General features: G+C 36.8%; 1 protein-coding gene across 1 annotated transcript in view; it reads right to left on the reverse strand.

Moving 5' to 3' along the window:
• Positions 1 to 25443, reverse strand: part of cep89 (centrosomal protein 89) — a 160209-nt gene that overhangs the window by 124433 nt on the left and 10333 nt on the right. The window contains exons 9-18 of the mRNA XM_082149133.1: positions 25390 to 25441; positions 21153 to 21295; positions 16554 to 16604; positions 16139 to 16222; positions 12064 to 12167; positions 9722 to 9837; positions 8372 to 8552; positions 6234 to 6401; positions 4503 to 4644; positions 1087 to 1176 (exon numbers count right to left, since the gene is read on the reverse strand). Coding sequence (XP_082005259.1) covers positions 1087 to 1176; positions 4503 to 4644; positions 6234 to 6401; positions 8372 to 8552; positions 9722 to 9837; positions 12064 to 12167; positions 16139 to 16222; positions 16554 to 16604; positions 21153 to 21295; positions 25390 to 25441 — 1131 coding nt within the window. The remainder of the gene's footprint in view (positions 1 to 1086; positions 1177 to 4502; positions 4645 to 6233; positions 6402 to 8371; positions 8553 to 9721; positions 9838 to 12063; positions 12168 to 16138; positions 16223 to 16553; positions 16605 to 21152; positions 21296 to 25389; positions 25442 to 25443) is intronic.

Here is a 25443-nt window from a genome sequence, read left to right on the forward strand (position 1 = left end):
TTTCGGACTCAGTGTGCAAGGACCTTAAATATGTTCAGAAAGCTGCACACATTTATGCCAGTTATTCACAAAGTTCTAGACATCCTCTTGTCCACTGTGTAAATGTTTATCAATTTTATCTGCTTATTCATTCTGCTGCCAATAACCACACAGCACTCTATGCTCACATTTTTTTGTGTATAGCTCATACATCATAGGCACTATCCGCATTTGTAAAGCATAAAATTCACCTTTGGCTTATAGCTGAAAAACAACAATTTAGAACTGTTTTGTCCATCGGTGTGGATCTCACTCAAGGGAAATAAGAAAAATATAGACTAAAACTTTCATTCAGTTCCGTCCAATTACTCCATCCACACCGATACAGGCAGCATCTGAACTGAAGCGCAGTTAAAAGAGAGGGAGAAACATTCACTCTGCAACTAAAATAACACTCCATTTGAAATGTTAATTATAGACCTGCTGAGTGTGGGGGGCTTGTGTGTGTCTGGATTGACCTCTTATTGGATATGTCAAATGGGCAAGGTCCTTAAATTAGGATTTGTGTGTGTGTCAGCATTTTCTGTCTTAGACACTCTGTCTCTGTGTTGAATGTTTTATAAGTGTGTTAAGGCAAAGCCATCAATGCTAAAACTAACTCCTGGCCCTCAACCTTGGTGTGTGAGTGTACTGTATGTCTGCTTTTTCCATTTGTGCCCCATGACTTCAACATTTTTAAGATATTTTAGAGCTTGGTGTATAACTAGAAAAATGGATATTCGTTATACAAATGCCCATGGAGTTATAAAATTTTATTAATTTACATGACTTTTCCAGGTCAATAAATCACATTTTAAAAATTAAGCTGCCTTATACTCATGTTTTTCAAACAGTGGGATCTCTGATTCTTCAAAGAAAAAAAAACTGTTTTGTCTTGTGTTTAAACCAATTTAAGCCATCTTGAGGCCTCTTTGGATGTTTCCTGAAGCCCCCTGGTTAAGAACAACTGTAATTTCTATCCAGAATCTGAAGCTCATTTTAAGGACACAACGCCTTTCAAGCAAGGCAAATTCACTTCCCTTGCAGTATGTAAATTGCAGGCCTCACCTTTACTTTTTCCTGCAGCTTTCCCAGGCTGACAGTGCTTTCTATGATGCGTGTGAGGACGCCCTCCTTGTCTTTCTCTAGAGATGAAGCCTGAGGATGAAGAGAGGGAACAGGAAGGGTTACACAGCTACAGGGAGGCAGACAGAGGAAGAGGAGGGACATTGAAGACAGACATCATTGAAGAGAAGTTTCAGGGGCAGAAGCCGGGAAAAAGAGAGAGAGAGAGAGGTGCCAGTTACTTAGATAAAGTGTGAAAATAGCAAAGCAAGAGCAGCAGAGCAAATCTTTAAAAGTTTGACTAGACTTATGGGTAATAACATTCTGTTGAGTTCAAACATTTCCCCGAGCAGCAGTGAGGCTCACTGTCTGTAAAAAGAGGAGTATAAAACTTTGACTATCCCTTAGCTTGAGGCTCTGCCTTAAACACAAAAACTGCTGTGGAAAGATTCAACGGAGGGTTTGAATGTAAACTCCTAAGGCAGATAAAATCAGGAAATACGGTGTGTCCTTGGCTAAAGCATGCTTTGTATGTTAACAAACTACGAGAAGTAGTGTATTTGTAACGCGAGATAGTGTGAACTGGTGGAACTGGGTCACACTTAATTCACATTAGCATGCTTTTCCTTCCTGATCTCCTGTCTGTCACTACATCCTGTCATGTATACAGTCATTAAAGTCATCTTGAAATTTTAATTGACCTTATTAGGGCCCAAGCCCTGAAAGGGCGAAGGCCCTATTGTTTCCGGAAGGATTATTTTTTATTTTATTTTTTATGGCGAGAAAAGAGAAAAACGAAGTGTTATAACTTCTGCATACATTAACTGATCTTGATGAAACTTCAGCAGTGTGTTCGTGGTAAGAGGCCGATCAGATGGATGTAACTATTGTGAGTCAAAGTTATAGTGCCACCAACTGGCAGCAGGAAGTGTGTCACTTTCAAAATGCTTTTGACAAAAGTGGGGGGGTTAATTTTATGTACAGTCACAAAAATCAGTACGCATATTGGTCTCATCGAGCCGGACAATTTTCTAATTTACAGTAATTAGCTCCGAGCAACAGGAAGTCAGATATTTTGGTTTGAATGTGGATTTCTTTGCAAAATCAGCCTCTGAATTTTTAACCACTCCTCTTAAGTGGTTTATTTTATTCCCACCAAACTTTTTCAACATGATGAAAATACATTAAAGATGCTAAATTGTAAACAGATAATAAATATCTCAAACGGTTTTGCTATGGCAAGGGATTAAAGTAATGTCAAAAAAGGAAACACTAAAAATCTCCTATCTTCTAAAAATGTAATTATACACCATGTATTTCTATAAATAATTATACAAATATCAGAACTAAACCCATTTTATTATTTTTTTTCAATGTAATAATTGTTTAAGTTTAAAAACATCCTAGAGGAGCAATAATAACCTTCTAGGGAAGCACGATATATTGACCACATATCGATATCGGCCGATAAATGGTCATTTTTAATGTTATCGTTATCGATCCGATAAGAAAATTAGGCCGATATATAAAAGCCGACAGATAATTTACGAGAGATACGCGCTGTTTGCCATTTTGAATGATTGGAATCACTTCGAAAAGGAAGATACAGTTAAATGCAGCATGTGCAACACAAATCTGTCACATAGACAATGTTGTGAATTCTTGTTCGCCAGTGTTTCAGCGCGACGAGCGCGTTGTGGCGGAAAGCGCACGTCTATGGAGTTAAGCCTTCATGACAAGCCCAGTCAAGTTCGCTTGAGCATTCGCAGCATTTTGTGCCATTGTAAGATGTAATATGTTTATTTTGTGTAATCTAATCTAATATAGGATGCGTTTGGTTGAGTTAATGAACGATGCAGTAAAGCGCTTAATTGTACCGGTGATAATTTTTTATCTTTAGCGTGCGCAGCTCAAACAGCAATGCATATTTATAACTATAATTGGGACTATCATATATAGGCTACATGCTATTATAATGACAACACTATTGTAATGATACGTTATGAATTCTCTGGGTTTAGTTGCCGTGTTTCAGCACGTCGATGTGGGAATAGCGCGTCCAGAACAGGGGTTACACGTTCTGACCAGCACAGTCAAGTTCGATTGTGCATTCACGTCATTCTGTGCAGATATAAGTCGTAATATTAAGTTTATGTAGGCTAATATAAATATCTGATTAAAGCTACAATATGTAATTTTTTCACCACCAGGGGTCACTAACCTCTTACAATAACAAAGGCGTATGTTGATGACGCATAAGCGGAATTATGGAACTTGCCGTCATGCTGAAGGATCTAATAATGTTTATGGATGAGTGAATACATTGATATATTCAATACAAGATACAACTTTGGATCTTAAAAATGTCTTATAAATGTTGAGCTTAACATTAACTAAGAATAATAAATGCTGTTAGAAGTATTGTTCATTAATTGTTGGTTCATGTTTTACTAATGCTAACAAAATGAAACATTATAAAGTGTTACCATTTTTTGATAAAGAAAGTTGGTCATAGGAGTGTAAAATTAACTAAAAAAGTTAAGGAATCTTACACTGGTTCAAACTAGGCTACTATATTGTATAAATCTGATTTATGTTGAAGTGTTTGGGACATGGCTTTTAATGGTGAGCCTTTTGTTTATGTACACAGGCTATCAAAGTATATCAAAATTTGAATCTAGATTTATCGGCCAATATATCGGTTATAGGCTATCAAAGTATATACAAATTTGAATCTAGATTTATCGGCTAATATATCGGTTATAGGCTATCAAAGTATATCAAAATTTGAATCTAGATTTATCGGCCAATATATCGGTTATAGGCTATCAAAGTATATACAAATTTGAATCTAGATTTATCGGCTAATATATCGGTTATAGGCTATCAAAGTATATCAAATTTGAATCTAGATTTATCGGCCAATATATCGGTAATCGGCTTTCAAATGTAAAGAATTAACGGTATCGGACAAAATTTCATATTTTTTACATTTCCTGAAGCATTATTCCCTACCTCCTTCTGAATTACTAGAACAGTAATTATTCTAATATTTTTTTATTTATTTAACAATAAAAATTATACTTATACGAACAGTCCTCGTGGATGACAATTTTCAACTGGTACATTTATGAAAAGCACAACTGTAACCTCTGTAACCGTCTTATGAATCATTTTCTCTCCTCAGCAATGTTGATGATTCTCAAAAAGCAACACTTTTCAGCCATATTTAACGACTATCATACACAATCTTTCACTACAATTCCTAAGACGTCAAGACTGGTGAAGAAATTCTCTGTTTGACTGAGCTACTGCTGGAGAGCACAGATCAGAAAAAACAAGAACCAGAGATCAAAACATATGGTGATGTAAATAGATAGCAGCTCACACAGCATGTGTGTGAGTTTCTGTAGAAGTACCATGTGCATGAGCTGGTCTCTTTCATGACTGGTTTTCTCTGCCAGTGTGACGATATTGGCAAGGTACTGATGAGCGATGAGCTCTTTCTCTAAAGAGTCTTCAACCTGTTGCTTCAGGACACTTGTACGTCTCTGAGCCTTCCTAAGGAGGGAGAGAGAGTAAGAGGATGAGACATGAAAGAAAATCTGAATTAAAAACCTTAAACAAGTCAGCATTTATGCAAGTTTTAAATATAGAAAGCAGTTGGGTCTGAGACCAACTGAAAATCTGGCAATCAAAATCGAATTAAAAAAAAAGTTTGAGGACTTTGACAAATATAAAAGAAAAACATTAGGACATCAAATTAAGAAGAGATATCAAAGATTCTGCTCTATTTCTAGGTCACTAATAAAATGTAAATAAATATTTGTTTTAATTATTTGTGACAATGACCTTGTAAACGCCTTGGTACAAAAGTTCTGGTTTGTAGCTTGAGTACTGCGATTATTAAAGCTATAGTGCGACATCCAAATACTAACACATTCTGTAATTCATGATAATATTCTATTCCATGTTTCACTAGCATAGCATGTTCTGCTGATTTATAAAAAAAAAAAAAATTATTAAGGATGCATTAAATACATCAAAAGATATTTATAATGTTACCAAATATTTCTAATTTAAATAAATGCAGTTCTTTTGAACTTGCTATTCTTAAAAAAATCCTGAAAAAGAAAATCACAGTTTCCACAAAAATATTAACCAGCATTACCATTTTCAACACTGACAATAATAATAAATGTTTTTTGAACAGCAGATCATCATATTAGAATGATTTCTGAAGACCGGAGTAATGGCTGCAGAAAATTCAATTTTACCCTCACAAAAATAATTACATTTTAAACATAAAATAAAAACGTATTTTAAATTGGAACAATATTTCACAATATTAATGTTTAACTGCCGCCTTGGTGAGCATAAGATACTTCTTTAAAAACATAAAAAATCTTACAGATCCCAAACTTTTGAACAGAAGTGTATAACCAAAATTAAAAATGTATGTTTCATGTCACAATTTGTTAAAAAAAGGGAGGGGTAATTATTATAATGAATACTGCACATTTACATCCTCTCAGCCTCTCCTCCCCTGTGAGGTCTCTAATTCATTTCTGCCATTAAAATGTATTCCTTATCCTCGCCTTTATAAGCTGCCAACTGAGTGGTAATGTTCCAGCAAGCAGTTCCCCTGCATCAGAGTTTATTGGTATTCGTTGTTTGCTTGATTTAGAGTTTCTTTCTCATCTCTCCTCTAACACAGCTGCTGCTATTACACTTCCTGTCTGTTCTCCTTTGGTTTCTGCAGCACCTCTGGCCAAAATAATCTGTCTCTGCTTCTATGGCCTATTACTCAACTGGATCTGCCTCCTCCCAGCTAAACATGCTCTTGAAGTCAGAAACGTCAAATCTCAGAGACTACTAAGATGTAATGTTTCACAATATTTTCCTGAGCAGTTTTTTCACCCATACTGACAAAGGCCAGAGAGTGCATCTCATTCCAAATGCAGAGTTTTGGTATCACATCATTGTTAGTTGATCTTAATCCATCCATCCATCCAACATTACCCAGAATAAACACCCTGGCCCTGACTGAGCACCATAGAGAGAGTGAGAGAGGCACAAATGCAAGAAAGAAATCTGCAGATATTAAAAATATCTTCTGCTTGTTTGCATTTGTATGTGCATGTGTCCACCTGTTAGCTTGCTGTGAAAGCTGTAGCTCTGTTTCCAAGTGTTTGATTTCTGTGTTAAGGTTGGTTTTGTCTAGCAGCAGAGTCTTTTTCTCCACCTCCAGCGCACTCACATGAGCCAGCAGCTCTTCAACCTCACAATTCTTCACCCTCTCATGATCCTGCAGCTGTCTGAAATGCAAACACATACTTGAAAAGCTTAAGGTTAAAGCATGCAGTATATTCACCTTTACAAATGGAGTGCATTGCTATTCCAAGTTGCTTCAGTAATCTTTGTTTATGTTGTGCTTCCTGATATGGTCTCTTGCAATACACACTGACACCTAAAGTTAATGAGGCTTCACTATTAGCAGTTATCCATTATTATTTATTATTCAAAAAGTAAAAGGGAAATATTGTTATTTCAAAAGCACTTTTAATTTATTTTCTTTATCTCTCAGATCTTCTTCAATTGTATATTCCTTCACGTTCTTTGACATCATCTTCTACAGATTTATTGACAGTTCCAAATTTCAAGATGAGTTCGTTCAGGGCTTTTAGATGTGGAGCGGCAAAATTATGGAATTCTTTACACATTCGCCAGCTGGATTCTATTTCCCTCTTTAAAGCTCAGATTAAAACGTATCTGTTTAGAATAGCTTTTAGTGACTTGATTGTTTGATTTTTTGTCTGTATTTTTGCATAGCTTTGTATTTTACTGGCTTGCTTTAATGCTGCACGGTGTCCTTGAGTGCCTTGAAAGGCACCTATGAATAAAAGCTATTATAATGTATTACTATTATTTAATGAAGAAAGATACCATTGGATGACTTTAAAGGAACTTTGTAACATACTGTAAGGATATTGTATTGTATTCAAACACAAGTCTACGGCAAGTGTGTGTGAATGAGTTTGTGTCCTTGTGTGTGATGTGTCCATCTGTGCTATAGTATTTCCATTAATTCTCTTCGTTTGTTACCTCACTCACACAGACAGACGTACTTACGTAGGGTAAGAATGTGTTTCTTTCACAATTGTCTGCTTAAGAAATTGTCACCCTTTATCTTTCTCCAGGTTAGTTCCAAAATTAATGACATACCCTAGAAAGATTTCAATGATTTTTTTTTTTCAATATTCTGGTGTTACTGGAGTAAAAAATCGTGTAGGTAGCACACCCCTAGTGAAAACTAACCTATACCAAAATATGTTTAAAATACATTTATTTCATACTAAGTACAGTACAAATCCATTGACATATTTACATATCGATTGAGATTTACTGATATAAATATTATAATTGAACTTTATTTGGAGTACTTCTTTATTCCACAATGCAACGCGCAGCAAATAGCACAGACATGTTTCAAGGGGACGCCAACAAGTGACAAACCTGGCTGGGACATGCTTATCGTTCAATGTCTACTCGTCAGTAGTGTTGTCGATGACCTGAAAGCTGAGTTTTTTGTGTATTTTAACATCCTGATCGTATGTGCGTTGTGAGTATTTGCAGCGTGTTTCTGTTCTTGATTCATTATGACTATATGCAGCATGTGTTGTCAAACTGATGAAGATGTTTTCTTAATTTGCTTGTTTTTTTTTCTATTTGCATGTGTTTTCTAGTTGCAGCACGTTGAGCTCTCTCGGCCAAAGTACAATGCACCTTTCTTTATATAAAGATGTCTTTACCTTTACCTTCACCTGTCTTTAAATGCAAGATATTTAAAGTTTACCTAATGTATACTTGCAATAGTTCCATCTTAGAACAATCAAATATACTTAAGTATATCTTTAGTTGGACCTCAGCATTACTTCCGGATAACTAAAGTGCATTACATACAAAATGAGTTGTTCCAATTCAGCAGACTTTAAATATATCAATTTAGTATACCAAAAGTGCAATTGCAGGGTATTTATATGTACATGTATTTGTGTGGTATATTATGTATTTGAAAACATTTATTTTATGCTATTTATTTTTCAATAGGGACCTACCTTCCTTCCCTCAATACTCAATACAGAAATCTTCTGCTGCAAACCCTCGCATACAGCAGATCAAGAATAGCAATGAATTACTCTCCTTGATACTTTTCTGTCTGTTTGTTTTTATTCGAAGCTTTTGCCATCCAGTCTTATTTCATTAACATGAAATGTATGATTGGTACCTTTTAAGTTTGTCAGTCACAGCATTGTGCTCAGCCAAGCTCAGAGAGTGTTCTAGAGCCAAGCGCACTCGTTGAAACTCTGTCTTCAGGGCACGGTGTTCTTTACACTCCACCTCTAGCTCTTGTTCCAGAGCCTGTTTCTCTGACTCCAACAACATCACCTGTTTCGAGACCTTACACACTACACACAAACATAGAGGTGCTTTATATTTGAGTCTATATGAATAATACATGTGCAGTATATGCTGAATAAAGACAGGAACATGGTAAAGAAGACACAGATTCATTAAACATCACAAATGAGATCTCCTCAATATCTCAGCGATGTCAACAATGTCATAAATTGTTCTCACATTTACCCAGAAACCAAAGTCTGATAACAAAAGTCAGAGATTTTAATATGGATTAAATTTTCTGGGCTATGTAATTCACATTTATTTTATAACTATGTACTCTTTACAGTATGTCAACAACTGCCTATTTTGTATTTTGAATGGCTGTCAATGTTTGTATCATTCATTATCATTCAGTATCAAAAATTGTTCTAATAGTGATTGCAACGATATAGCTCCTCCATGGCATTATTGCTATGATTGTGATGTGGACTTCCCTATTCCCACAGAATTAGAATGATTAATAAAACTTTATAGTTATAGTTATCATTAAAGTTATCGTCCTTGGTGTGAATGGGCATTAACTCTAGGAGAATAGCAGAATCCACACCACAACTATGATGATAAAGACACAGAGGAACAATATCATTGGAATTATTTCAGATTTTTTTTCCCCCTTCTGCTTCAAAGCACTCACTGAGTTATGCTGACCGCAAACGTCATGGTTCGGTTGCATCAACGCTAATATAGTTATTATTATAGTTATTGTTCTTGATATAGACAGGCCTTAAGATCCACCCCAAACTCAATCCACTGGTTGAGCTGGTTGAGATGCTCAAACAAACAGCAATATTTTGATGTGTATACACATTTCAGGGGGAAATCAATCTATGAAAAGCTTATTTATCACTGCATATAAAGCTGGGTTGGGAGCTTCCATGTTTAAGTTGATACTTAAGAAATACATTTAATCTCTGGAGCTGCAAAAAAGATAACTTTGCAATAAAATATTCTCCATTACATAAAAATATCATAGTAGTAACTGTATCTGAAATCCACAGCATTAATCCACAGCTGTTTTTGTTGCGTTAACAGCTTTGATTAGCAGCTGTTGTCATTTGAGACCACATCTGACTACACCACTCAAACTCAGACAAGATGTTTTTTATGACAAGGAGACAAGAAAATAAACAGAAAGAGTATTAAGAGGAATGAGGAGTTTATACGTGTACCATACCTTCCTGTGTATGTTTGCTGTGGGCTTCTTTAGCTTTGGCATGCTGTAGTTCCAATTGCTCCATCAACACTTGATTCTCCTCCAGCACCAAGCGAGCCTGCTCCTGCAGTTGCCTCCTACACACAGCGCGCGCGCACACACACACACACACACACACACACACGCACACACACACCTGTGTGAGTGTTTGAATGAACAGTGAGGTTGGCAACAGGGACGAGAGATCCTTCACTGACAAAGATGACTGTGAACAGCTGGCAATTAATACAGATAAAGACAAAAGCTAAAACCTCTCTAGGACATTCAAATTAATTAGTTAACACAAACACACGCACAAATTGTTCAGCTCAATGACAGGATTTAAATGCAGAAATTCAGAGAAAGCCAATAAGTATTGTTGAAAGAATAGTGCTGTGTTATCTTTTCGTTTTCATTTAGACATTCCCGTTTAACAAGCTGAAATTTTACTGTATGTCTGACGTGCTGATACAAACACTGCTCCCATGGCAACATAGACCTAAAACATGCTTTAAAAACAACCCATAACAACCTGAAGGACAAAAAAAAGGGGAAGTATATTTGTGCGGAGAGTTCTTTAAAGTCGAGATGAAATGGAAATAGATACATATCTTTTCTTCAGTATTGTTATGTATAGCCAAGTAAACAGATTATTGTTCAAGACAAAAATGTAGAGCAGGTCTTGGTTCTTTCCATCAATTGTTGATGATTGGATAGAGGAATTGGATTTGTTTGTAAGAAAGGGGCAAGTTTTAAGCAGATTAAATGATTGGAAAATTGACAATGAGCGTGCCACATCGGTCTCGAGTCCCACGGAGGAGCTCCGGAAGCATAAAAGGAGGAGAGACAAAAGTGCAAGACGAAAGAGGACCAGGCCTGGACATTTATGTTGGTGTTTTTATAATGTTTATATGCGTCAGTAGTCCGTGAGGGGCTACCGTTTTACTTGTTTGTTGTGTTTATTTTATGATTAAAGTTACGTTAATAGTTTGCCGGTTCCCTCCTCCTTCTTCCTTAAACTTTAAACATTGTTAGTCACCAAACAGAAGTTTCATTCATTCATTCATTCATTTGACCAATAACATGCATTTAGAAAACAGACGAATGGGTGAATTTTCATTTCTTGTCAACTGTCTTGTAAACAGTTTTGACATAGCACAGTAAATTGTAAGCTGTACGTGATTCACTAAAAAGAACCGGAATCAGTTGCACTGCACTGGTTGCACTGAATACTTTTATTTCATTACAAAAGACTGATTCATAAGAGTCATTCATTTGGCAATCATGTGTCATGATTCACAAAAAAGAAACGCTATTCCGTTCACATAGGTGGAAGAATGCATCTGCATCACCCTCATGTTGTTCCAACCCCGTAAGACTTTCGTTTATCTTCGGAACACAAATCAAGATAATTTTTGATGAAATCTGAGAGCTGGATCACTCCTCCATAGGCTTCTATCACATGGGATCGAAACTTGCAAACCCAGAAAGTTAGTAAAGACATTGTGAAAATAGTCCAAGTGACTACAGTGGCTCAACCATAAGTTTATGAAGCGACGAGAATACTTTTTGTGCGCAAAAACAACAAAAATAACAACTTTATTCAACTATTCATTTTCGTCTGTGTGGGCCTGAATGAATTCACGTAGTGTAACAGCGCAGCGAGTCTGGGTTGTACGTCACCACGTAGGCTCACTATTGGCCGACGCTGGTCATGTGTGTGATGCGTGTGACGTACAACACAGAAGCGCTGCGCTGTTACACTACGTGAATGTGAAGCCTACGGAGGAGTGAGCCAGCTCTCAGATTTCATCAAAAATATCTTAATTTGTGTTACGAAGATGAACGAAAGCCTTATGGGGTTGGAACAACATGAGGGTGAGTGATTACTGACAGAATTTTCATTTTTGGGTGAACTAACCCTTTAAGGGAATATCAGATATTTATTTCTTAGTTTGCAACCCTATAAATGGCATATATCCTTACTCTGTGTTAACACACCCTCACTCTTATTCTCATAACGTCAGCCCCATGACCGTCAGCCATAATCAAACAGGACCATGGAGCACTATCAGTCCTGTGATTAAAGCATGGCTAGCAGAGTGAGGCATGCCTCAAGGACAAGAGGCCCTGTTTTTGTTTTCGCCCTCAGGATTATTGCATTCCCCTGGCGTTTTTCCTTTATAACTTTTTCCCCCTAATTTCTTTTAAATATAATTCTCTGAGGGAATGTCGGCATAAGTCCATTGTTATTTCATTCCTAGGCACAAAAAACAAACACATACACACTTTTACATTACATAGAGAAACACGCTCCAACTCACCATTCTTTGTTGCTGACAGTGCTGCTTTTGTTAACCTGAGCATGAAGTTTCTCGTTTTCCTGAATGACCTCCTCTGCACGTGCTCTGAGACTCTGTAGTTCGTTCTGTCAGGAAAAAACATAGGCTACATTTATATTGCCAAAAAAATTCCACAAACTGCTAAACTACTTTAAATAAGCTTATTGGTATGCATGAACGTCCTCTGGTGCATATTCACCTCAACCAGAGATCATCTGAAACTTCAGCACAGGTGCACAATGCAACAAAAGAAAATTGCAAAAAATTCTGTTCTCACCAAAACGATGCTCTAGCAAGCTCTCAAAACAACAGCTTGACACAAGAATGAAGAATTACAGGAGAATCTAGGACATTTTGTATTGTGGCCTTTTTGTGTGAATTTGTCTTTGGCCTCGTTTACACTGTCACTGAAATGTGACCCAAATCCGATTTTTTGCTCATATGTGACACAAATCGGATGTGTTCTATGTCAGTGTAAACTGGAAAAAAACGCATGCGTTCGGATATTTCGAGATCGGTTTCAGGCCTCATTCATATGTGGAAATAAATCAGATATAAATCGGATATGTGCCAATGCGACTGTCATGTAAACAGGCTGATCGGATTTTCTGCGGCATTAGGCAACGTCTCCGAAAGTTTTATGGCGAGAGAAACCCGACGCGCTTCTGCAAAGGGACAGATGGCCCAACGAAACGTTGTGTCATTGTGGAAGAGGAATGTGGACAAACGTTGGCACAACATATCAATGGTTGGCTTGCTCATCCTAAAATTTCGGACCCACTGCTTCTCGTTAAAGCCCGCCACAATATGCTCCCACCAGTCCTGAGATATCGCTCGCACACAACAACTGAAGCATATGCGCAGGCTGCAATGATGACACTTTTCATCCTCCTCCGCCTCAAAATCATGGTGATGTTTGGCGAACTTCACATATATCGCAGAGCTAGCATCAATCATATTTTGCGTTCGTCCATCTGTGCAAGATAATAACCCTTTAAGCATGCGCAATGTTTCAGAAAGTATGGCAAATGTAAACCCATGAATCGGAAATGGGTCACAATTGGAAGAACGTGTAAACGGACGGTAAAGAAATATTGGATATAGGCAACAAATCAGAATTGGGCATCAAGACCTGCATGGGTAAACGAGGCCTTTGACTTCAAACATATTTAAATATAACTATGAATGTGATTAATCAACCCTTGACTACTGAGAGAAATCAGTATCTGTCCCTTTAAAACATAAAATGTGACTCTAACCGGAAAGATCTTTAAATTCAAGGCAGGTAAGTGTGGTGGAAGTGTTGAGTGCACCTCAAGTGTGTTAGAAAGAGAGAGACATAGATCAAGTGAAAATAAGAAACGTGTGCGTGTGTAGTGTGTGTGTGCGTGTGTGTGTGTGTGTGTGTGTGTGTGTGTGTGGAGAGAGAGAGAGAGACATAGAGTCAAAGACAGAAATTATTAGAAAGATATTATTACACATATCCTATGATAAATTAGTTTTCCTACATCAAAAACTTCATCATATTCTCATTTTATGTCTCTCTCATAGGCTAGCAGTGGCATCTCTCATTGGTAAAATGTGCATATTAATATAATATACACCAGCAATTGAAAAAACGCTCAATATACAGTAGTCAACAGATGATTTCACACATTACATTAAAAAAATCAATCACAATAAAGTGATCATTTGTGTAAATTCCCCAAACAAAAGTCACAGATCAAAGCAAGCATAATTATGCCATAGGCCTTTATCTCATTTCCTGGTTTCGGAATGTTCGAAATCGCCAAGCAGTTTACTCGCACTTCCGGTGGTTACTTAGTTAAGTCAAGTCAAGTTTATTTGTATAGCGCTTTTCACAATACAGATTGTATCAAAGCAGCTTCACAGTATTAAATTTAAATAATACAACAAAGTTTGTTTCAAGAGGAATTTATTGATTGATAAAATTAAATTAAATATCCCCAAAATATCCCCAACTGAGCAAGCCAAAGGCAACAGTGGCAAGGAACCGAAAAACTCCATCAAGTGACCTAATGGTGTCCTAAAACTCCATCAGGTGACCTAATGGAGAAAAAAAAACCTTGGGAGAACCCAGGCTCAGTCGGGGGCCAGTTCTCCTCTGGCATTTATGAGCTAGAGGCCGGATTGTAGTTTGAACTGTGGGATTATATGAATGCCTGGCTGAAGAGATGCGACTTTAATCTAGTTTTAAACTGGGAGAGTGAGTCTGAGCAACGAACAGTATCAGGAAGACTATTCCACAGTTTTGGAGCCAAATGTGAAAATGCTCTCCCTCCTTTGGTGGTTCTGGATATCCTAGGTATGACCAAAAGCCTTGAATTTAGTGATCTTAAAGAGCGCGATGGATTATAGGGCGATAGAAGATCCGTTAAATAGACTGGAGCTAAGCCGTTTAGGGCTTTATAAGTCAGTAGCAATACCTTGTAATTAATACGGAACTTTATAGGGAACCAATGCAGTGATGATAAAATCGGTGTTATATGATCATATTTTCTTGATCTCGTAAGAACTCTAGCGGCGGCATTTTGGACTAACTGTAGCTTGTTTATTGAGGATGCAGGACAACCAGCTAATAAGGCATTACAGTAATCCAGTCTCGAGGTCATGAATGCATGAACTAACTTTTCTGCATCAGAAACTGATAGCATATTACGTAGCTTAGCAATGTTTCTAAGGTGGAAAAAGGCTGTTTTTGTAACATATGAAATATGATTTTCAAAAGACAGGTTGCAATCGAGTATAACACCCAGGTCTTTTACTGTAGAGGATAAAGTAACAGGACATCCTATTATGTTAAAGTTGTATTGTGCGAGGTTTTGTGGGCGGTTTTTTGAACCGATAAGTATTACCTCTGTCTTGTCTGGATTTAATAAAAGAAAATTACGCGTCATCCAATCTTTTATATCTTTAACACACTCTGTCAATTTGGAAAATTTAGCGTTTTCATCCGGCCTTGATGAAATATATATTTGAGTGTCATAAGCATAACAATGGAAACTAATTCCATGTTTCCTTATAATATTTCCAAGTGGCATCATATATATTGAAAATAACAGAGGGCCTAATACAGATCCCTGCGGCACTCCATAGTTTACTGGAGTTATGATCGATTTTTCTCCATTTAAATTGACAAAATGGTAGCGGTCAGATAGGTATGATTTGAACCAGCTTAGTGCTTGTCCTTGAACACCAGTATAATTTTGTTGTCGATCTAAGAGTATTGTGTGATCTATAGTATCGAACGCAGCACTAAGATCAAGTAAAACTAGTATTGAGATACAGCCTTGGTCAGAAGCTAAAAGTAAATCATTTGTGATTTTAACGAGCGCAGTTTCAGTGCTATGATGCGGTCTGAATCCAGACTGAAACTTTTCATAGATATCATTTTGTTGCAAGAAAGAGCCCAGTTGAGCGGACACCACTTTTTCTAATATTTTAGACATAAATGGAAGATTTATGTCTTCCATTTGAGCAGTTACCTTTAGATGAAAAGTAGGTCAGTAAACTTAAATAAAATCGCGATATAGAACAGTGTCTGTCAATATTAAACCGCATAAAGACTATTTAAATAGCAATCATGCATGTTCTGCGTGTCTCTGTGAATTTCATTTACCACACACACACTGATGTTTTCAGCCTAACTTATATGAGGACATTAATGCACTTCATCAACACAGCCGCTCTGAGAGTCACTTCAGCAGCATTTTAGCTTCATTTGAGAAAAACTATCGTCATATCATAAAACACAGAGAGACTCAAAGGTCTATACAGCAACCCGTCAAAAGGTTTGGTTTAACCTTTGAAGAAAGTTTTGCTTAAATCATTACATTTTAAATAATTGGTTATAACAATTGAATTAAACCATTAAAATGGAATAAAAAAATAAAAAAAAGAGTTATTTATTGTTATTTAATACACACTTTAGATTGTCTTTTTTTATTATTTATTATTGCATGCAAACACCAAAATATGTAATAAGAGTAAACTGAATTTAAATTTCCCCTTCTAACACAGACACACACAAACTCACCTCACAGGACTTGAGGAGTTTGTCTTTGGCATTCAGATGGTCCTCATAAGCCAGCAGCAGAGGTGATAAATATTTAATATCCAGCTAAAGGCAATATAGAGTACAACCACAGCATTAAACAAAATAAAACATGCCTTTCTGCATTTCTCTTCTGTCCTTTCATAACAACAAAAAGCAGTGAAATTTTATGACAAGAGTTCGCCATCACCATCTTTGGTAAATAATACACATAAGCACATAATGAGAAATAAGTGTTTTCACATCAATTAATGAAATGCCCTTAGAAAAAACCTGGGAATGAATCATCTTAGGATAAGTAATCAGTCAGAAACATTAGGAAGAGACAGTATGGAAATGTGAGACTATATGAAACAAACATACAATAAAAACTAAATAATACAATAAGTTTACGCACCAGCCAAGGAGGTGCAGGTCCTTTCACTGGCAGGCATTTAAGCTGAGCATTCTGGGGAATTCAGGAAAAGAAATGCATGTGAGCCTATAGATTATCTCACTTCCTTTATTCCTATAGATATTGTGATGTGAAAAAAGAACTAAAAATTAATGTAATTACACTGAAACATAATTACAGACCAGTGGCAGTTCTTAGGCAGACAGCTGTAGAATAAAAAAAGAATGAGACAGACTTATGGGCCTTTTACGCAGAATGCGTTTTTACTTTTAAAAACTCCAAACACAGTACAGTGCAATGGGGGGAAAAACGTATAGACACACGTTTTAAAATTCGAACTTTCTGATATTTTTAGTACACCGCATCATGAGTGAGACCCTGCAAAAGCCACAAGACACAAGCGCAACGGTCAAACAGGATAATTTGGCGCATATTTACATGGTAAAATATGTAAAGAGTGCAGTGGAACACAGGATGGGATAGAGGTCTGACAGCAGTGTGAAGCAATGAGAGATGAGCCTCTTTTGGACGTTGATGCAAGAGGGCAATTCAGAACTCACAAGTGACATGAGCAAATGGCCCCCTTAAAACAGAAAGACACACACAGCTCAGAGCTGATGTAGCTCAGAGGTTGCTTTAGGACAAACTGCCATTGTGAGTTTAAGAGACATATTTTGTGAGCATGACATGGCCTGCAACCTTCTCTCTTCTTCCAAAACACACACTTTTGTTTTTATATTATGACTTTGACTGATGACAACTGACATATATTATTTTTAGTTTAAGGGAGGGTTGCACCAATAAGGATTAAGATTAAATCTAGATTAAATCAAGGTTAATCTAATAATTCTGTTGCACTTAACTTTAAACTTGTTTAAAAAATAAGCAGGTTTACATTTAAACCATCCTTTTGATCCTGGATTTAATTTATATTTAAGATATATTAAATTGAATCCTGTTGCTCCATAACTTTAAACTCGGATTTAAATCTCAATTAGGGATTAACTTTAAATTTACAAGTTAGGAGGTTTAAATAAAATTAAGTGCACCTACAAATAAAATATGTGGCTGATTGAACAAAGATAGAAACAGTGGGTGTGTCATCAGGTCTCAGAGAGGTGTTTATTACAAATAAAAATGAAGATTAAAGCACAGAGTGTGAGGGTCGCGGCGGCCCGGAAACGTTGTTACGGCGCAGTCAAGAACAGAGATAGTCACTCCACGAATCACGCTAGTTGTTTTTTCTTATTTCTTGATTGTTTTGTCATATATTATGCTGCCATATTACTCCATTAATTGTTACTATAAATATATTTCCAGGCTTATGAAATCTGCATGCACTTCCGCAATTTTCCTTTTTAATTGCCTACTTGATCAGTAACGGTCTCTCTACGTAGCAGTTTATTTCCTTTAACGGCAAGAGCTACTTATGTCAGAGAGGGAGAGTTTCTGGTGTTCAATAAAGGAGGAAATGGAATATTAAAATTGTTGCGGTTTAATTAGAATGGCAAATCCATCATGGCGGAGAAAAATTATTGTAAATGGAGGTTTCAATCACAGGTTACAATTCTAATCCCTGATTTGCTTAAAATTAAGTGGTGAAAAACAACTCGATTTAAAATAAAAGCGATAACGATTATTGCTGTAAATAAAAATAACTACTTCGCTATTTTTGTTCTCCGTTGTTTTCCTTTATTTCCAGATGTTTGATTTAATCAAATGAGTTCCCTCTTATTTAAGTCACACTAACAAGAAACTATGTTTCTAACCACAAGCCGTGTGTTGCAGTTTCAACCACACAACTTTGCGATGCTGTTTGCAAATGTTTGTTAGAATTAAGACTTCGGGAAACACTGAATTATTTAACTTTGTTGGTAATGATGGAACGATTATTTTGGTAACCACACCACTGGATAGTTGTTATCCCATGACAGCATATTACATTACATTTTACTAGTCAGATCTCTCGCGCCATAACACCAACCAGACGTAGGAGTGTTGTAGAAACCTGTCTGTTTTTGCAATTCTGTTACTGAAATGGTACAGAAATAACACATTCCGCTTTAAATTAATGTTTAGTATTACAAAAGAGAATTTCTTTTTAGCATTTTTACATGTTAAATAAAATGTACGTTAACATGCCCTTATGAAGCAGTATTCCTCAGTACATAGCTCCAATGTTGTTTTCATGGAATGGATTTAAATGAGGTTTTAACAGACTATGTATGTGGCTCTCAGAAAAAATAAATAAAAAGTTTTACTTAGAGTGAGATATTTTTAAAAGGCTGCCAGTGGGTTCGCAATCACAATGCTTGTTTGGATAATTTCCTAAATCTATAATTGTGTGTTCTATAATTGTGTGAATAATGAGTGGAGCAGTGGGCTAGATTGTGCTGATAAGTGCTGATACATACTGTTACAAAAGCCACATGCATAAACCACATCCACATTTCATTTGCAAACAAAGACATCAACAAGAATCAGCCTATACTACATTTTGTTCAAATTAATTATAGGTCATTAAATTCATTAGAGGGGAAATCATTCTTTAGAAAGTTTTTTTTAAAAGCTACTTAATCTAAAAATGATTTTATTTGCAAGGTGCTGTGTGATACTGTGATAACTCTAATTAGAGTAAAAGTACCACTGCTGACAGTCCCCAGACTTAATGACTCAAATCACATTGCAACAATGTTGCCAGCCACTGTCCTAATCACTCCAGCAGCCCTCCCGTACACGCTTCCTGCTGCCCGCTAGCGCAACTGAGCGTTCAGACACATTCAGTGTTACACTGATCCACTGAAGGCTGGAAAGGGAAGCAATCAACAGTACTGTAAAATGCAGAGGCTGGTGGACAGAGTTAGAGAGACACAGAGAGCCTAGTTTCTTCTTTAACTAAAGCCCATGTGACATTTCCTTAAGTTTCAACCCTGCTGAGATGGAAGGAGGGGCAGCGAGAGAGAAAGATCCAGGCTACTGACCTGAAACTAAAGTGACAAAGTATATTTAGCCTGCCGATTGTCTCCTTTCTCCCATTCACTCACTTCGGCCCAACCACACACCAGTGCTGTAATTAAAATCTTTTTTTTTTTTTTTTTTAGTCGAGGACAGTCAAATGTTCAATCTCGCTAAATGAACATAATCGGTTTGATAATTTTTTTATATTCCAACTATTAACTGAAACCTTTTAAGATGTGAAAAAGGGTGTTGAAATATTTAAGAAAGATCTTAGTTCTGTAATCAGCAGATCTCTAATTCATTGCAGTTAGGGACTATTTGCCCTAAGATCATCTTTAAATGAGTAGCATGTCAGGCATCCAAGTACTGTACAGATGAATGAAAAGCAGACTAATGTATTACACTGAAGTATCTGGGCAGCCAGGAGAGTCATTCTCTCAGTGAACCAGCGAGCCGGACAGACACAAGGTTCAGACAGCCCTCATCAATATAAAATAAACTCAATCTCTCCCTTCCCCTCCTTAATATAATGACACCAGCGGCAAAGAGGTCATGCTGCTCTCTTGCTGTCAAACTCTTCTGAGGCTTGTTAAAGAAGCTCAGTTATGCAATTCCTCTGAGTGCTTTCCAATTATTATTCAATGCATAAAGGCTCATTAAAACTTATAACTCAGCTGTTAAGTTACAGGGCTCTTTTCAAAATCTTAGCTCCTACTTGCAAATCCCTGCACGTTTAAACGTAAAACGTTAAATAAACGTCATTTCTACGTAATTTGTAGCTGTGGATATTTTCTCAGCTGCCCACTATCTCAGAGGTGCTGGAATGCATTCAGAAGGCTAAAACAAGCTGCACACCAGAGTAAAGCAGACACAATCTCTGTTTCAATGTGCGCGCACATATCTGATCTCAACCTCTCGCTGGTAGTGCTCCTTTGAAATTATAATACCCCACAAACTATCATCTCTGCATTAAACAGGAAGAAGGAGATGAAAGGAAAAGCTGCATATCATTACTGTGGCGTTAGCTAATCACACCCTGCAAGACTAAAAAAAGACAGTGTCAGATAAACTACTGAAATTCTGAGAGCTCTTTTTTCATCATACTTTTACAAGGAAAAATGAACTACAGTTTCCAGCACCGCTCCAAAATCAGTCAATGCAGATTTGTAGCAATTAACTTCAGTTATCACACAGCACTTATCTCTCGCATCAAAATAGAGGATCAGGCAAGCGAGACTGCAGATAAAATGTCCTGTACATGAACTCAAACATATCATTCCAGAATTATAATTAAGGGTTGTGTGGCATTTTTCTACCCATAGTATGTGAAAGTAGTGCACATTCTTTTGCAAGCACTTAAAAGTGCATTAGTAGCTTTCTGCTTTTTTCTCCTCTAGTAACTGAGAACTCACGCAAAAATGGCAAAATATCAACTTTCCCATATGCTGTTACATATACATTAATATGTATGACCAGATGAATGAGAAGGTTGATAGTTGAGGGGAGGGATTATTCACGGTTACTTTTTGAAAAGTATGACACTTTTACATACAAAATCCTGAGCTATTAAAATCACTATCATGTAGTTTTAAGTTTGGGCCTATAGACATGTCTCTGAAACTGGTGTACAGTGAGCTATTTTACCTCGTCCTTGTTGAGTGGTCGGAATCTAGCCTGGTATCTGCTGAGCTCCACGTTGAGACGGTGAACCGTCATCTTCAGCCCATCATTCTCATCCACCAGCTCCTGAGCCTGCTGCCTCAGACTCAGCAACTCAGAGCTTTCACCTACATGCACACACACAATTGCACATAGTTAGATCATAGTTGATTTATGCAAAACCACTAAAACAGCAAAAGAACTCAGGCAAGAACTCCCACCCAGATATGTACACATTATGGGTGTTTCTTCAACTATGGACACTTTGGGTCCTCTGGAAATGTAGGCACATGCATCATTGGAGAATTCTGTCAATCTTTTTTTACCTGAACAGGTATGAGCAAGTGTCATTTCCACCACTTCTCAAATAACCATTTATTTCATGTTGGAAATTATATTTTAATATTTATATTTTCTTGCCTTAAGCTAATTTCATTAGCTACAATTTTAGGTATCCTAAAACCACAATAATATTTTACTTTTGTTTTCTTCATATTTTCACAATATGTTCACAAGTGATATTTCTCTTGATTTTAAAGGGGTCATAACTGAGAATTAAAATTTTCCTTAATCTTTAGACAGTTAAGAGTTCGTTAAACTATAAAAATACCCTGCAAGTTTCAAAACTCAAACCTTCCTTGTTATTCCAAAAACTGCTTTTATTGAAACCAAGGCTAGAAAACGACAGTATCTCAAAAGTGGAGACTTATGACGTCACAGGGCAGCGAAAGACCGCCTTTGCAGAAGAATATCAACGCCTACGTCTACATCATCGCGTCATTGGCCCCGCAGTCCCCGCCCACTGGAGCGTTAGTGAATAGTGACAAGAGAACGAGAAAAGATCGACACAGGATCAATACCATTACCTTCCAAACGACCCTATTGCTAGGATAGTGGGGTTTCCCTTTTTTCAACAATGTGAAAGTCTCAGCAGTGCATTATTTGCTTGTATTCGGTGCATTTCACTGTGGATTATTTGGTAAATTTCGGCGCAGGCTTTGCAAACAGACTTTTAAGATATGGATCTGCCAGCAACGCCACAAACATGTAAGTTAAGTAATCATGTTTATTCTAATGTCTGATCTGTGATCAGTGATTTCTGATGTACAATTATTCAAGTTCAGACAGATAATCTCTCAAAATCGTTCAATACTATTTATGCATCAGTAAATCAAGCCAGTGACTAAACGATCAACTTCACATCGTTTCTCTTAGTAGGATGAAAATAATCTTATTTAAACTGTGATTAAATTACATACAGAAAGCGATCAAAGAAGCTCCCTTTCCAATCGCCCAAGCTGTCAATCACACAGCTTGAGTTTATCTGGACACTTGCCAAAACTCGCTATGAAATAATGACGCTGTTACACTGCACAACGAAGCAATTACTGTATTTACATCGTGTTTGCATTATTATTTGGTGAAAGCATTCATTCACGCGATCAACAGACTGTCTGTCATTTGCTCAATGCTCATCACTGCAACCTTTCATGTGATGGGAATAGATCCAAATATATGATCAATGCTTTTCACGATTCGTTAATCTCGATAGCTGTAATAGTAAAAACATTGTAAAAGTATTCAAGTTTGCAAACATGTCAGCCAATCACAGCAGTGGGCGTTTACACTAAAGTCTCACAGCAGACACGCCCCTTCAAACAGAGCGTTCAAATCAGAGGCTAAAATCAGGCTTGGAAAAATGCATTTTATTTATAAATTGACATTTTTTATGTAAAAATCATACTAACATTATAAGGGCACCCCAGGAAACATTATAAAAGAATAAAATAAACCAGTTCATGACCCCTTTTATTTGTTTTGTTTTCTGCACACATCACATGTCTCATAAATCATCTCTTCACTGTAGTCTCCTTGGTAACCAGGTAGACTATCTTTTGTAAAAAATTTACTAGGGGATAAATTGTTGGTTGTGACAGGAATGATGCCACAGCTGAAGGACAGTTATGTGAACAATGATGGAAATCATTTTCACACAATAAACATTCAAATGGTTTTGTTTATTTCACTACTTTTACAAATGTAACACAACCCAAGGATTCAATTTGAAAACCTTCAAATGGCTATATCATATTTTTACAATAAACATAAATGGGTTGCACTCACATATAACGGCAAAGAAGACCTTGCTAGGAATGTCATACTAATTATTTTATAATTAATTTTTAATAATGAATTATAACTGAGTTATTAATAATTAAAGTCCCCCTGTAGTCAATCATTTTCTCCTAACTTATCTTTGATCACCAAAATTACATATTTAAATTTTTTTTTCAGGGAAAACGTATACGCGGAACCATGAATATGCTAATCAGCCCCGCCTTCACTCACTCACGCCAGCTCAGAGATCCGCTCGACCAACTTACTAAGGTAAGCGCTGCACAATAGTATCGCTCAACTCCTGAGACATAAAACTCTTGAAGTTTCAAGGGATAGTTCACCCACAAATGAAAATGTGCTGTTAATTTACTTACCCTCAGGACATCAAAGATGTAGACGTCTTTTTTTTCTTTATTAGAAGAGTTAAGAAGATTTTTAGCTAAAACTGTGGTCCTTGGTGATTCATAGAATACAAGTCAACCGCTACGTCCCTTTGAGAGTCAAAAAAAACATACAGGCAAAACAAAATTAATATCCATGGCTCCTGACGATTCATTAAGGTCTTATGAAGTGAAATGATCGGTCTATGCAAGAAACTGAATGGATTACAGCCAATGGCTGTGGATTACAGGTAATAATGTTGTGAATAATGTTCAGGTTCTTGCATAGACCGCCTCATAAGACCTCAATGTATCGTCAGGAGGCATGGATATTAATTTGGTTTTGCCTGTATGTTTTTTTGACTCTCAAAGGCACGTAGCGGTTGACTTGCATTATATGAATCACCAAGGACCAAAGTTTCAGCTAAAAATTGCATTTCTACTGAAGAAAAAAAAGACACCTACATCTTGGATGGCCTGAGGATGAGGTGAGCAAATAAAAAGCAAATTTTCATTTTTGGGTGAACTAACTCTTCAAGAAACACCCATACACTACATTCAGTTGCCACTTTAATAGGTACACCTGTACACCCGCTGTTTACTGCAAATAACTAATAAGCCAATCATCACATAAAGACATTGTCAAAAGAGTTTCAGTGTTTGTTCAAACCCAACAGCACAGGGAAGAAATGTGATCTACAGTGAGTGATTTTGACCTTTGAATGATTGTCTGTCTGATGGGGTGAATTGAGTATTTCAGAATCTGCTGACCTCATACACAACAGTTTCTAGACACTATTTTACAAAAAAAATGGTGTGAAGAAGTGCTATCATGTAAGTGTGGACCATGAAAAAGTAAGGCTGTTTTGGGAGTCCTTTCTAGAATTAGAATGTTGTACCTTATAAAGGGGCCACTGAATATGAAAAGAGCAAAAGTCAAAACACAACCAACTTACCTTCATTAAAAATGGCTTGTTTAAGGTTCTTTACAGCTCATTTTACAGCTCACAAAAATGTACAATTTGAAACGCTGATTGAAATACCTTGAAGTAGGCATATGTTGAAAATTAGGGCCAATTTGCATTTGCATTGTAGATTCACAGTAGGTTACTAAAAGGGATAGTTCAGGCAAAAATTTCAATTCTGTCATCGTTTAATTCTCCCCATACTACTCCAAAACTTGCATGTTTGAGAATGTTTGAAGACCTGGATAATTTTTGAAGGCTGTGCAAGTCACTCTTACTGTACAATGAATGGGGGCTGGAACTTTCAAGCTTCGAAAAGAATACAAAATCACTGTATGAATTTCATAAAATAATCATTAAAATGGTCCATAAGATTTTTATATCCAAAGTCTTCTGAGATCATACAAAAACCCACAACATTAATGGTTTGTCCTGCTCCTGTCCGCAAAAGTACAAATAGATTTTTTCACCCTACACATGCCAGCATAAATGCTCCCAATGCATCATTTGTTACTTTCTGTCTGCGTCGGGTCCCGCAGGGATCTAGTCACAGTCTTCATTCACTTTAATACATTATACTGAAATGTTGCCAGAATATTCTTAAAAAATGTCACCTCTTGTTCCACAGAAGAGAGAAGGTAACATAGATTTGGAGCAACAAGAAGGTAAGTAAATGATGACAGAATTATAATTTTTTGGAGAACTATCCCTTTAATGATGGATAGGCCACAGTGAGCGCAGTGGGATGTGTAGCAGCACCTGTGGAGTTTCCTCTCTCTGTGTGAGAGTGGCAGAGCTCCTGCTGGAGATGCT

Source organism: Leuciscus leuciscus, assembly GCF_965113295.1.
Source record: "Leuciscus leuciscus genome assembly, chromosome: 2".
NCBI lineage: Eukaryota > Metazoa > Chordata > Actinopteri > Cypriniformes > Leuciscidae > Leuciscus > Leuciscus leuciscus.